Source organism: Echinops telfairi, unplaced genomic scaffold (assembly GCF_000313985.2).
Source record: "Echinops telfairi isolate 266 unplaced genomic scaffold, ASM31398v2 ScPeMD7_7;HRSCAF=31, whole genome shotgun sequence".
Lineage (NCBI taxonomy): Eukaryota > Metazoa > Chordata > Mammalia > Afrosoricida > Tenrecidae > Echinops > Echinops telfairi.
In genome coordinates, this window is record NW_022103904.1 from 456,294 (window position 1) to 468,659 (window position 12,366).

Below are 12,366 nucleotides of genomic sequence, written 5' to 3' on the forward strand. Positions count from 1 at the left end.
CTGTCTGGTCCATTCTAGGTGGGGCTCACACCCTACTTTACTGATAAGGATAGTAATTGTTTCCATGGAAAGCCAGAGAAGTGGTCAAACCTGCTCAGTGACATCAAAAGTTAGGCTGCCAACCTGAATCTAGGATCCGCCCATCTTGTCACATATGTACTCCCAATCCCTCCCCTTCCTATTGCATGTATACCCCTAGATTGTCCCCCTCCCATTACTGTACTACCTATTGTACAACCCCTTCCTGTGACTTATGTCTTTACCTGTAATCAGGGGGCCTGCACGCCCCCAAAATATATATAAGCCTTGGTTAGTAATAAATCTTTCTCTCTCCCGTCCCCTCTCCCTGTCCTCCTTCCCCGCGCCCTCTCCCCTGCCATTCCCACGTGCCATACCCCCACATGGACCACCAAGAGGGGCTGAGGTAAGCATGCTATCATGAAATGTGCCTGACTCCTTCATTTTACTTTCTCTCTTATTCTCTATGACTTTACTGTAATCTTTACATATTATCGCTGTACAATTGTGCCTGCTGGGCCTGTTATGATTTGTTAGGGGCTGGCTCCCCTGACAAAAGATCAGTGTTGTATTACATCCTAAGTCTGTGCCAACTTGGATGTTTACGAGGCCAAGAGAAGATGCAGCACCTATCAGCTACCTGACTGGTGCGATTCTAGTACAGCAGGGACTGGGGAGAAATGTCAAGAGCCTACAACTGATTCATGGTGCCACATCTCAGCTATCCACAACTCCCCCCCATGTGCCTCTGCTTTCCCAGAACTTTAACTGCAACAGAGACCATTTAGGACTGAAGTTCACATGTTGAGTGTTCAGCATAGACTCTATAATGTACCAACAGTCACAACATTTCAATTTATTATCCCAAATTAGACTCCAGGAAAAAAGTGACAGAGCCACTAAGTGGCATAGCCCTGATACGGTTTCTCTCGTCCAGATATATGTAAGTCATGTGCCATCTGATCCCTATCTTTCTTCCTATACTGACAAGTCATGGTACTTCCAATTGTCCTATGTGCATAACGAATGCTGGACAATGAAAACAGAAGACTGTTTGATCGTGGTGTAGTGAAGAATAGTGAATATATCACACGCTGCCAGAAGAACAAACACATCTGTCTTGGAAGAAGTACAGTCAGAAAGCTTCTTTCAAGTGTGGATGGCAAGACTTGGTGTCACATATTTTGGACATGATATCAGAAGACACCAGTCCCTGGAAAAGGACATCAAGCTTGTGCAGAGTCCGTGAAAAAGAGAAAGACCCTTGACAAGTTGGACTGCCACAGTGGCTGCAATACTGAGACCAAGCATAACAAGTGTGAGGACAGCAAAGGACCGGGACCACGGAACAAATTCTGTGGTCTATCGTACACACGGCCACTCGGAGCGGAAGCCCACTCAACGGCACTGAACAATAACAAAAGCATGACTTTGGTGCTTCTGTGAAATATGTAAACGTGTCACTCCTCTTTTTTAAAACTCAGCTCTTATCCTATCTGAATGAATCCCAAGAAGCGCCTTAGTTTGCTAATTATCTCTATAGCTGAGTTATTATTATTGCTGCAAAAAAGTCAGCCTTTGTCATACTAAGCTGCATACTACATACTCTATACTTTTCTATTTCCTTCCCAGGGTCTTCAAAAATGTTCTTGCCTCATCTGAAGAGAAATTTAGGCAGTATACGCCAGAACCTTTTCTGTATGTCCCTAGACCTCAACTCAAGTGCTTCTGGCATGAGTAAGGGCACAACTACCGCTAATTGTTTTCAATTAAAAATAAATACGTTCTCAGGAAAACGTGCGAGACATCATTCTTGGTCTGGCACAACAGATTACAATGTGAGAAAACACTGGAAGGCCATTTATATCCATGCAATGACACAAAGCACAGACTACATCAATTCAACAAGAACCACCTGCCCCAAAATCCTGGGAAAGAAGGAAATGTCTTTCTTTTCAACCTCTAATGTGACACTCTCAGTAGGCTGGAGTTTTACCCCAAGCCTGTGTATACAATATATAAACACATACTTGTATAATACAAACACACAAGTTTCCATGTTTTAACCAGTGGTATAATTACATACACGAAATGCTTTGTGATCTTTTAAAAATCCAATCATGTATGCCGGAAATCTTTCCAAAAGATGGCCTAGCGTTTCACTCCCTATTGGGCCACTTACTAATGTGTGTTTTGCTTGTTTCCACTTTTCCTTGGACTAGCAATGCCACAGCGATCACCTTTGACGTTACCCCGGCCTCGGCATTCCTGTGAGCATTCCGATCCACTCCATTTCCACTGGTGGGACTGCCGGATTAAAGGGCAGAACTACTGTACGTCCTACGAGGTATCACAACACGCCAGCCCGCTCCACGCACAGGAGAGAAGTATCTTTACAAATATGCCAAGTCAAAAAGTTCTATCTTCTTTGAGGCTTCCTAACCCCCACTATCATGACCCCAGTCCTGCTTTTCAGTTCTGGCTAAACTAGAGCATGTACACTGGTACAGATGAGAGCTCACGACACACAGAATCCAGGTGGATGAACCCCTCCAGAACAGAAATGGGACTAGTGATACCAAGAGGGTAAGGCAAAGGTGGGGGAGGAGGGCAGGAGGCGAGGAAGGGGGAACAGATAGCAATGATCAACGCAGAATCCCCCCTTGTCCCACAGGGGATGAACAACAGAAATACGGGTTAAGGGAGACAGCGGTCAGTGTAAGATATGAAAACAGCCACAATTTATAATTTATCGATGGTTCACAAGGGTGGGAGGTAAGGGGAGGAAAAAAAGAGGAGCTGATACCAAGGGATCAAATAGAAAGTAAATGCTTAGAAAATGAGGATGGCAACGTAAGTACAAATATGCTTAATATAATTGATGTACAGAATGTTACAAGAGCTGTAAGAGGCCCCAATAAAATGTTTAAAACAAAAAGTTTTGCCCTGATAGGCATTTCCTTATTGCCAAATCGATGCCCTTTCCAGCACCTAGTCGTGACCCGTCTGTCTCACTGTTTCTTTACTACGTGTCTAGCCCTGGCTACAGTGTTAGAGGGAACAGAAATGGTCTGGTCCTTCCCTCAGGAGACACAGGCAACACATCGGTCTGTGCAAATGATGACAACTGCAGAGAGGGAAAGGTACAGGCTGTGATGGCGGAAAATAGCAAGGAAGCAGACAGGGATCCACTCTGAGATGATGGTGGGAAAATGCTGCTTGCGATGACCTGTGAGGCCAGGAGGAAAGAGGTCACCCAAGAAGAAAGCCAGCCTGAGGGAAGGAGGATGCAACAATGGGTGCAGGGGACCACCCCAGCCAAGCCCCGGCAGCATGGCAAGATTAAAGGGCAGAAAGGAGGTGGAGGGAAAGGGTGAACTTCTTGTCTAATAAAGGACGTGTAGACGTTTATCCTACTAACGTGGAGGAGTTTTTGTATCTCAGAGCCATTGAGTCCATTCCAGCTGTAGCCACAGTAGAACTGCCTCTGTAGGCTTCCAGGATTACAAATCTTTACGTAGAAAGCCTCATCTTGCTCCCTCAGAGCGGGTGGCCCTGAACTAGTGACCTTGCAGTTAGCAGCCTAGTATGTAACTCACTATACCAAACCAAACTCACTGCCATCTTATCAATACTACCCTGTAGGGCAGGGTGGACTGGTCCTTTTGAGATTCAGAGGCTTTAAGTGTTTAAGGCAATAGAAAGCCCTGTCATTTTCCTGAGGAGCTGCTGGTGGTTTCGAACTGCCAGTCTTACAGATCCCAGCCCAACACATACAAAATCACTATGCCACCAAGGCTCCTATGTCATACATTGCAAATCTTTCCCCCTTTCTCCAATGTGAATTTGCATCACCCACTCCCCAAATACACTTATCTATACCTTTCACTGAACAAAAATGTTTGTCAGCTCAATTTTATCAATCTTTCCTTATATGGGGAGTATGTCATCCTGGTGGCAGTGTTGAGTAAATGTTGAACTGCTAACCTCAAGGCTGGGCACTCAAATACACTAGCCGCCCAACAGAAGAAAAATGAGACTATCTGTTCCAGTAAAGACTGTAGACTCAGAGACCCTTTATTGGGTCACTATGAGAATCAACTCAATGGCAATGAGTTTGGTTTAGCTAACTTAAAATAAGATTATAAAAATATACTCGGGTTTGTTTTCATAATAGTTAAATATTTGATGTGGAATTTATTTTGTATAAAAAGGTCTGGATCCAGCTTTGTATTTCTTGCCCTTCTCTTAAAAAGGCAATCAGGGTCCTTAAACCAGTCAAAGAAGAATATATTGTCCCTGCTTAACTGAAAACGATGCTGTGTCCTTCAAATGTAGCTACACAGAGGATTACTCTCAGATTGTACTCGATGAGGCTGAATGAGGGATACATTTTGCTCTGCAGAGATAGAGAATAATGAGAAAAGTAAAGGTGGAGAGTGATGACCAAAAATATCAATTTATTAAATTCTGAGTACACAACAGGTAACTATAAATAAATTCTTATATAATAAAGATTAGAAATAGCAATATTTACCTTATATGTGTTTGTTGTTTAGCTAAGGCACCCCATATATCACTAATAATCTGCAAGTAGATTGTAAAGCATTTTAAAATAGCAGTTTTGAGAAATGTAGTCTTAACTAAATGAAAACAAGCTTTAAAACTTATAATTAAAAATATGAAAAGGAAATGAGATAATTCAGAAAATATTTATAATAACATAATCTTATATTTTATACAGTATTTGATCATATCTAAATACCCAATAACCCTACAAGGTAGGTTAAAAAAATCTTTGCAAATAAGCAAACAGGCTCAAATGGATTCAGTGGTCTCCCGAAAGATAAATAGCTACTAAGAAGCATTGTTGGATCCCCAAACCAGATCTCCAGCTTCATACTCTCATTCAGCACTCCTGATGCCAGGCCAATTACACACACACAAAACCAGAAAACTGGTTCAGAGACCAACAATCACAGATGTTAAGTATTTGAAACACACACTCCATTGTCCTATTCAATAGGAACTGAGGGGTCTTCTAACCTGAAATCCATCCACAGTGCAGACCTTCTCTACAATATCTCTGATAAGTTTATGCCATCTAGCCACTAACTAAATCTCTATATCTATCCCTTCCCAATTCTGGACGGTTTGGTTCAAAAGTCCTGTCTCTTAGGCTTGACCATATTTCTACTTAAGGAGTCAGAATAAGAGCAATCTTATTTTTAAGCGACAGGCAATACTTAAAAGCAATTATCTTCTTTCCATAGGAACTTTTTATTATTTAAATAACAACAACAAAGTCCAACTTCTTGAATCTGAACATCTCTTGTTACCCAGTAGACCAGCAGTTCTCAATCCGTGGGTCACGACCCCTTTGGGGGTCAAACGACCCTTTCACAGCCCAATTCATAACAGTAGCAATGTTACAGTTATGAAGTAGCAACGAAAATCTTATGGTTGGGGGGGGGTCACCACAACATGAAGAACTATATTAAAGGGTCACAGCATTAGGAAGGCTGAGAACCACTGCACTAGCCTATTTTTCTGATTATAGTCTAGATTGTCTAATGTTTGAGTACCTACTGGGTATACATCCAGATAAAAGAAGCAAAAGTGCAAAGAAAATACAGGATCCAGTATTCCAAAAGAACTAATTGTGCTGATCAGTATTAAAAGTGCTACAGGAACACAAAGCAAATACATAAAATGCCCAATGTGGTGGGTAAAGTGCCAATGTTGGCTCGTGCCCAACCCTTTCCCCCTTTTCAGGAATTCAGTGTTGTTACTCAGGAACATGCATAGTTAGAACCCTTTTGTTTCATGCACAAAATGTGAGGCTGCCAACGACCTTTCTGCCCTTTCAGTTCCGCATCTAACAAACTGGGGGTGATAATCTCTGTCTACCCTGAAGGGCTCTGTTGAATAACCAGACGAAATAACACAGGTGAAAGCGTTTTGTACAAAGCACAAAGCACAGTAGGAATACATAACATGAATGAAAACTATACCACTGAAAGTTCTTCAAACAGAAACCATTAACTACAAATTAGAAAACCTAGATACTAACATTTATTATTTGATCACAGAAAAGTCATAATCCACTACCTTAATAAACAGAGTATCACAACTGATTTTTCTCATTAAAGGCTGGGAATTCTCTGGTTAATGTACATCTGGACTTAGAATTCCATTATCAAATGAAGTTAGGTGTCTAAACTTTTGACTTTATCTACTTTCTTAGCACATCATTAGCAATATATTTTCCCTTTTGTTAAATACTATCCAGGAGTTAGTTGGCACTGTTCATACATACTGTTCATTTTAAATAAGTAGCAATAAGACCATTTAATTTTTAATAAGAAATATTACATAAATGCATTATGAAACAGTATATAAAAGTTAAAAACAAGTCAATAATGAATTACATAGGCAAAGCAAGCTGTATGTGATATACCATGGTCTCTTTAATTGTTTATTTCAATATAACATTACCATCAAAACCCACGTCACCCTTTTTGTTATATCTATTTTATACTAGCTAATAACAGAATACTTTATGGGCTTGTAACTAGATTTAAAAACGAGAGTAAGAAAATAGAGACTGTGTCTCATTAAACCCATGCAAGAGATGAAATCAGATTAATATTTAGCTAAGTATAAATACACCCAATGATGGGGAAACAAGAGCATGGCTTACCACAAGGAAGAGCTCATAAGTGAGAGACATACCTTCCTAACAATTGCAATAAATACTATAAGAACCACAGGAAGCAGCAATGTCTTCGTATACCTCAGTGGAGTCTGAAATTCAGAGACATGTTGTTAGAGGAAAATATTATTTCAGAGGAATTAAATTCTATTCAAAATAATGAGTCAAGAGAACTTTTAAAAGGTCTAAGCATGGGAGTAGGAGCATGTGTTCATCGCAAGTCCATTCTATCCATTGTTTCCTACCACAGACGTGATGGTACTCCCCCAGGGAGCAAACTTCCCCAGAACAGTGAGCTGAAAATATGGTGGGGAATAAAAGTCTGAACACCACACATACACACACACAAAGAATTTACAAGGTAACAAAAGGTATTACGTTTATTTAGGTAAGTCCTAGAAGCTACCATTTACTGTCTTTTCCCCAACATCTCCGCGCACAAAAATAGTTATGTTGTTTAGCCAAACACTATGTGTCTTTCTAAATACTTTTAAAGATAAACCTAGTCTCAACTGCATTAAAAATACTGGTACTTCTTAAGAAACCCAAGGGGCTCTGTGGTAAAGGTGTTTGGCTGACAACCCAAACTACTGGTACTTTGAAATTCTACAAAGTATGTGGTAATACGATTTCCTGACTTTCCCACTCACGATTCTAATTTTGAATATGTTGGTGGGACTGTGGAATCCACGGAGGCTCATAGCAGCTACATGGGTCTGCTCCTAGAGTTTTCTCCACGGCAGTCTTTACTGCAGCAGTCATGGGGCTTTCTCCAGCAGAGCCAACTGAGGGGGTTTGAACCACCCAATCTTCCATCAGCAGCCCAATACTTATTTATCAGTTCTTCCTTCCGATTATCCTTCCCTAAGCTCTTTTGTTGTTGTTTGGTTAAAACAACATGAAAAAAAGAAAGCATCAGACCTGGAAGTCAGAAGAGACTTAAAACTTGTTCTTAAACGCAGAGCAGCTATAAAGCTAAGTGAAAATGATGAAGAGTAAAAGAGCTGAATAGAAGATTCCAAAGGGTACCTTGAGAAGACAAGTATAATGAAATGTGCAAAGACCTGGAGAGTTAGAAAGCCGCAAGGAGTCAATAAGCTCAGCATAACTCAAGTCAAAAGAATTGAAGAAAAAATTCCAAGCTCAAGTTTCTGTACTTTTGGCAGATTTTTGAATGGCCCAGGAAGCATTAAAAGATAGAAGGAGTATACAGTCACTGTACCAAAAAGAGGAGGCCAACAACCAAGAACCAATGAAATTTAAGGAAGAATTCTAAGTTATACAGTGGCACTGGCAAAAAACAAGCCTCTGTCAGTTCTTCAGTCTATGGTGGCTTGTGTGTTGCTCCGATGCAGGAAGCGTATACCATTGATCTTCCAAATAGCAGCAGGGTTAGCCAAGCTGAAAAGATTTCAGCAGAGGTTCCAGACTAAGAGACTACAAAGAAAGACGAGGCTGTTCACTTGAGGGGATCAGCCACTGAAAAGGTCATGGACAGCAATGGAACAGGGTCAGATCCAGAGCCAGAAGAGGAGCCCCTCAGGTCAGAAAAAACTCAAAATACAACAGGTGAAGAGTTGCCTTTACAAAGTAGAGTCAACCATGATGACACGGATGGAATAGTCTTGGGGAGCCTTTATTTGCTAATGGGGTACAGCTCAGAATGAAAAGAACCAGCTGCAAACATCTATTAATAATTGTAATTTGAGTGCAAGAAGTGTGACGTCCTCAAAAATGAAATGGGATGCATAAAGTTTGACATCCTAAGCATTAGTGCGCTGAAACGAACTGGTAATGGCCATTTTGAACCATAAAAATGATAAATTGCACTGCAATCGCATCAAATTCATTGTCGAAAAGACATCTGATATGCATGCTAAACAAATAATCCCCAAAAAAGGGACTGTGTGAATACTGGATTGGAGGAGGGCTCATTAGCAACCTTCAATTTGCAGATAGCATCACTTTGTTCTCTGAAAGTGAAGAGGGCTTAAGTGCTTACTCATTAAGACTATACCTCCCCCTAAAGAATCCAAAATCGTATTACTAGAATAAGCAACACAATGAGAAAAAGGAAAAAACAGGGAAGTTGCCAGGGGTTCACTTTCTGGGATTAACAATCTGCTCATGGCAGGAGCAGTCAAGAAATCAAATTAATATTAGGCAAATCTGCTGCAAAAGACTGATTTATTAAAGTGTTAAAAAGCAAAGACAAAAAAAAAAAAAAAAAGCAAAGACGTCACTTGGAGGACTAGGGTATGGTGTTGGTATAAAAATACCAAACCATGGTGTTTTTAATCACTTCACTTGCATGCAAGGGCTGGACAATGAATAAAGGAAGATGGAAAATGAACGGATCCATTTGCTTTACGATACTGCTGAAGAATATATATCAGAAGAACAAATCCATCTCAGAAGCAGTACTGTCAGAACGAGAAGTAAAGATGGTAAGATTATGTTCTCACATACTTGGGACCTGTTCTCAGGGGAGCAGTCTCTGGAGAAGGAGCTCATGCTTGGATGAGGGCCAGCACAAAAGACGGCCCTCAACAAGATGGTTTGATACAGGACAACACGGGGTTCAAACAGCAACGATTGGGAAGATGGCTCAGGGCTGGGCAGAGTTTCATTCTGTTGTGCACTGGCTGCTAAGAGGTGAAACTAACTCTGCTGCTGGGAGCCACCAAATCATTTTGACCTCTTGCGGCAAAGAAGAAGCCCTGGTGGCGCTGCTGGGTAAACACTGGGTGCTGACCGCAAAGGGTGAGGGAAACCCACCAGCCACCCCATGTGCCAAAGACGAGGCTATCTTTCTTCTCCTGGGAAGACGCCCGGCCGTGGAAACTCTACCGGGGTCTCTGAGTCATAATTAGCTCAGTGGCAGTGGAGCTGGTTTTGTGGCAGCGTAGAAGTGACCCATAGAACTTTCTAGGCTGTCATCTTTATGGAATCGGCCAGGACTGTCTCCGGCACTTGCTGGAGTCAAACCACCAGGCTTGTAGTCAACAGCTGTGTCACCAGGACCCCTTTCTCCACACTGCATGAATAATTCTGTTAATCATTCCATGACACTACATACTTCATGCAATTAGAAAAGAGGAGGTTTTTACACTTTCATTTTACTATTTACCTTTATAAACACTTACATGGTATTCAACATTAAAATATAACCCCTTCTATTTTTATAAAATTTAAATTATGATCGACTCTAAGCAAAAAAACAACTATTTTTATCAATGTAAAAATACAGTATTTTATCATCTATATAATCAAACATTTTCCTAGTAACAAACATCAGTAAGTCTAAGAACATAACACAGGCGTGTGCCGTAGATTTCACTATGTAAAAATTGTGTGAAAGTAGTGCACACACTTTTTTTAAAGCTTACGCTCAGAAAACATTTTAAGATGCATTTTAGCATTTGTGTCTGATAAATAAGATGAGCAAAAGACTGTGCCAGGGACAGCTTAGGCCAGAAGACAACAGAGTAACACTGAAGATACTTAAGGGCAGAAACATGAGCAGAAACACAACACATTTCTATCTCACCAACATGACCTAAATTTATAAAAACCCTGAGTGAGGTATTTTGAATGAGTGAAAATGCAGAAATTTCTTCCCTGACCCCTTTCTGAGGAATCCACGGGAGAACAAGCTTCACATCAAAGAAATGGCAGGAGGGGCTTCAACTCAGAACTTGTAGCAATGAGTGTTAACAACAGCACACATTTCTCTTCCGGTACGAACAAAGGGTGAAACACGGCTTCATGATGGGGCAGAGATGACAGAACAGTGTGAGCGGCTATGTGCTACCATGAAGACACAATGGAACTACTAAAAACATCAGGAAACAGGGTCAGAGTGTTCAGGAAGTACAATAATCTCAATCACTAATAAAAACAAAAAAACAAAGTTGCTGTTGAGTAGACAGCGACCTTCCTGTGGGACAGAGCAGAGCTGTGCTCCATTGGGCTTTTGGCGGCTGGTTATTTTTAGAAGCAGATTTTAACAACCCTTTCTTCAGAGCCTGGACTCCAACTTGTAGCCCTTCAGAGAAGGTTCAAGTGCAAGAGACTCCCTCACTGATACAGCATTGTAATAAATGAGGAGGAGGAAGAAAGCAGGGAAAGGAATAGAAGTTACAAAGTAATTGCAGCATAACTCTCAGTAGAAAGATGAACAGAAGAGGAAAGAAATATTTTATAAATAGACATCGAGAACCTTATTTTCCTCAAATAAACATGTAACGGAAGAAAGACATCCACACATACCCACACTGAGATGGCGGGAAAGAGTGACTGCATCTACCGAGTACCACGGCCAGCATAACACATAGCCACCTACGAATGAACGTTTCACAAAGAACGCAATGGCATCAAGAAACCAGTGCTGCATGAGTGGGGCTAAAAAAGCCGCATATGAAGTTTTGGATTTTTTTTAACCAAACTAGCTTATACAGTATGGTAAAATACTGTTGTGTTATATAAAATACCAAAGCACATTCCTGTGCATTATCTCATTCTGTCTGGATGATGTCTGCAGCACACGTCCTGGAACCCAGGCAACAACTGCACAAAGAATAAGCATCACTTGGTTCAAGAGCGTCAAGCAATATTCCTGACTTCTACCCGCTAACCTACTCCCTGGTTTCTCTAAAAAGCTGAGTACGGTTTCAGAAAGAAAAAGTTATTCTCAATATTTTTAAAATGATGAGATCACTCAATCGAGCAACAACAAAATGAGAGGCAATGTAAGAGCTGGAGAGGTTGGTGAAAATCAATGGCTGTGTTTGAAAAGAAGCAACTTCCTCTGTGTCTACTCATCCACGAAGTGTTGCCAGCCTCAAAGCACGCTGCTAAGTTATCAAAATGAGAAACGGCCATACATTTCAGGGAACTGTACTAATGCAAATAGGAACATTCTCCTTAAGCTGCCAGATTGTCCTTTTCCTTCAAAGCAAGATAAAAGCCAGAGGAAAGAGTCTGAAATCACTGGAGTACTCTTTTTCAAAAACGAATAGGCCTTAAAACATAAGGAAAGAAAACTAGAAATCACATCTTACCTCCTTTTCCATAAAGTCAAACTCTGCTGCGCAGGTGTACAATAAAGTATCAAAATCCTTGTAACTGAAGAATTTTGATGTTAATAAGTTGCCAATGTGCGCCTAGTAAGAAATTGAATGAGGTACCATTACAGTAAGTCATATATTGTAATAATGCATAAGTAAATCTTAATGCGATCTAAAAATAGTTTTCTCTAAATAGGGTGCATTGCTGGCATATGGAGCGGGCGTACTTTTGTAAAGAATAACGTGCCTTATAAGCTGCGCCCCCTCCCCTCACTGCCGACTCCCTACTCCACCACAGTTCTCCCTTTCTCCGCTGATAGGTGATGCCCCACTGTGCTCATCAGCCTACCAAAGGTTTTATTATACTCTTGGGCTTTGCTGCTTACTGTACTAAATCTGGTGACACACACTATAAACATCTTTGCAGGAAAGGTTTGGTTTTGGTTTTAGCTAGAGGCTATCTGCCAGGCGGAGCTCAGTGGCATAATGGTTAAGAGTTGGGCTGCTAACCTCAAGGTCAGCAGTTTGAAATCATCAGCTTTTCCACGGGCGAATACAAGGCTT

At 41.0% G+C, this 12,366-nt stretch overlaps 1 protein-coding gene across 1 annotated transcript in view; it reads right to left on the reverse strand.

The window, feature by feature from the left end:
- Nucleotides 1–12,366, reverse strand: part of DPY19L1 (dpy-19 like C-mannosyltransferase 1) — a 90,324-nt gene that overhangs the window by 16,914 nt on the left and 61,044 nt on the right. Inside the window, exons 13-16 of the mRNA XM_045286279.1 lie at nt 11,797–11,898; nt 6,754–6,825; nt 4,556–4,605; nt 4,378–4,417 (exon numbers count right to left, since the gene is read on the reverse strand). Of these exons, the coding sequence (XP_045142214.1) occupies nt 4,378–4,417; nt 4,556–4,605; nt 6,754–6,825; nt 11,797–11,898 (264 nt within the window). The remainder of the gene's footprint in view (nt 1–4,377; nt 4,418–4,555; nt 4,606–6,753; nt 6,826–11,796; nt 11,899–12,366) is intronic.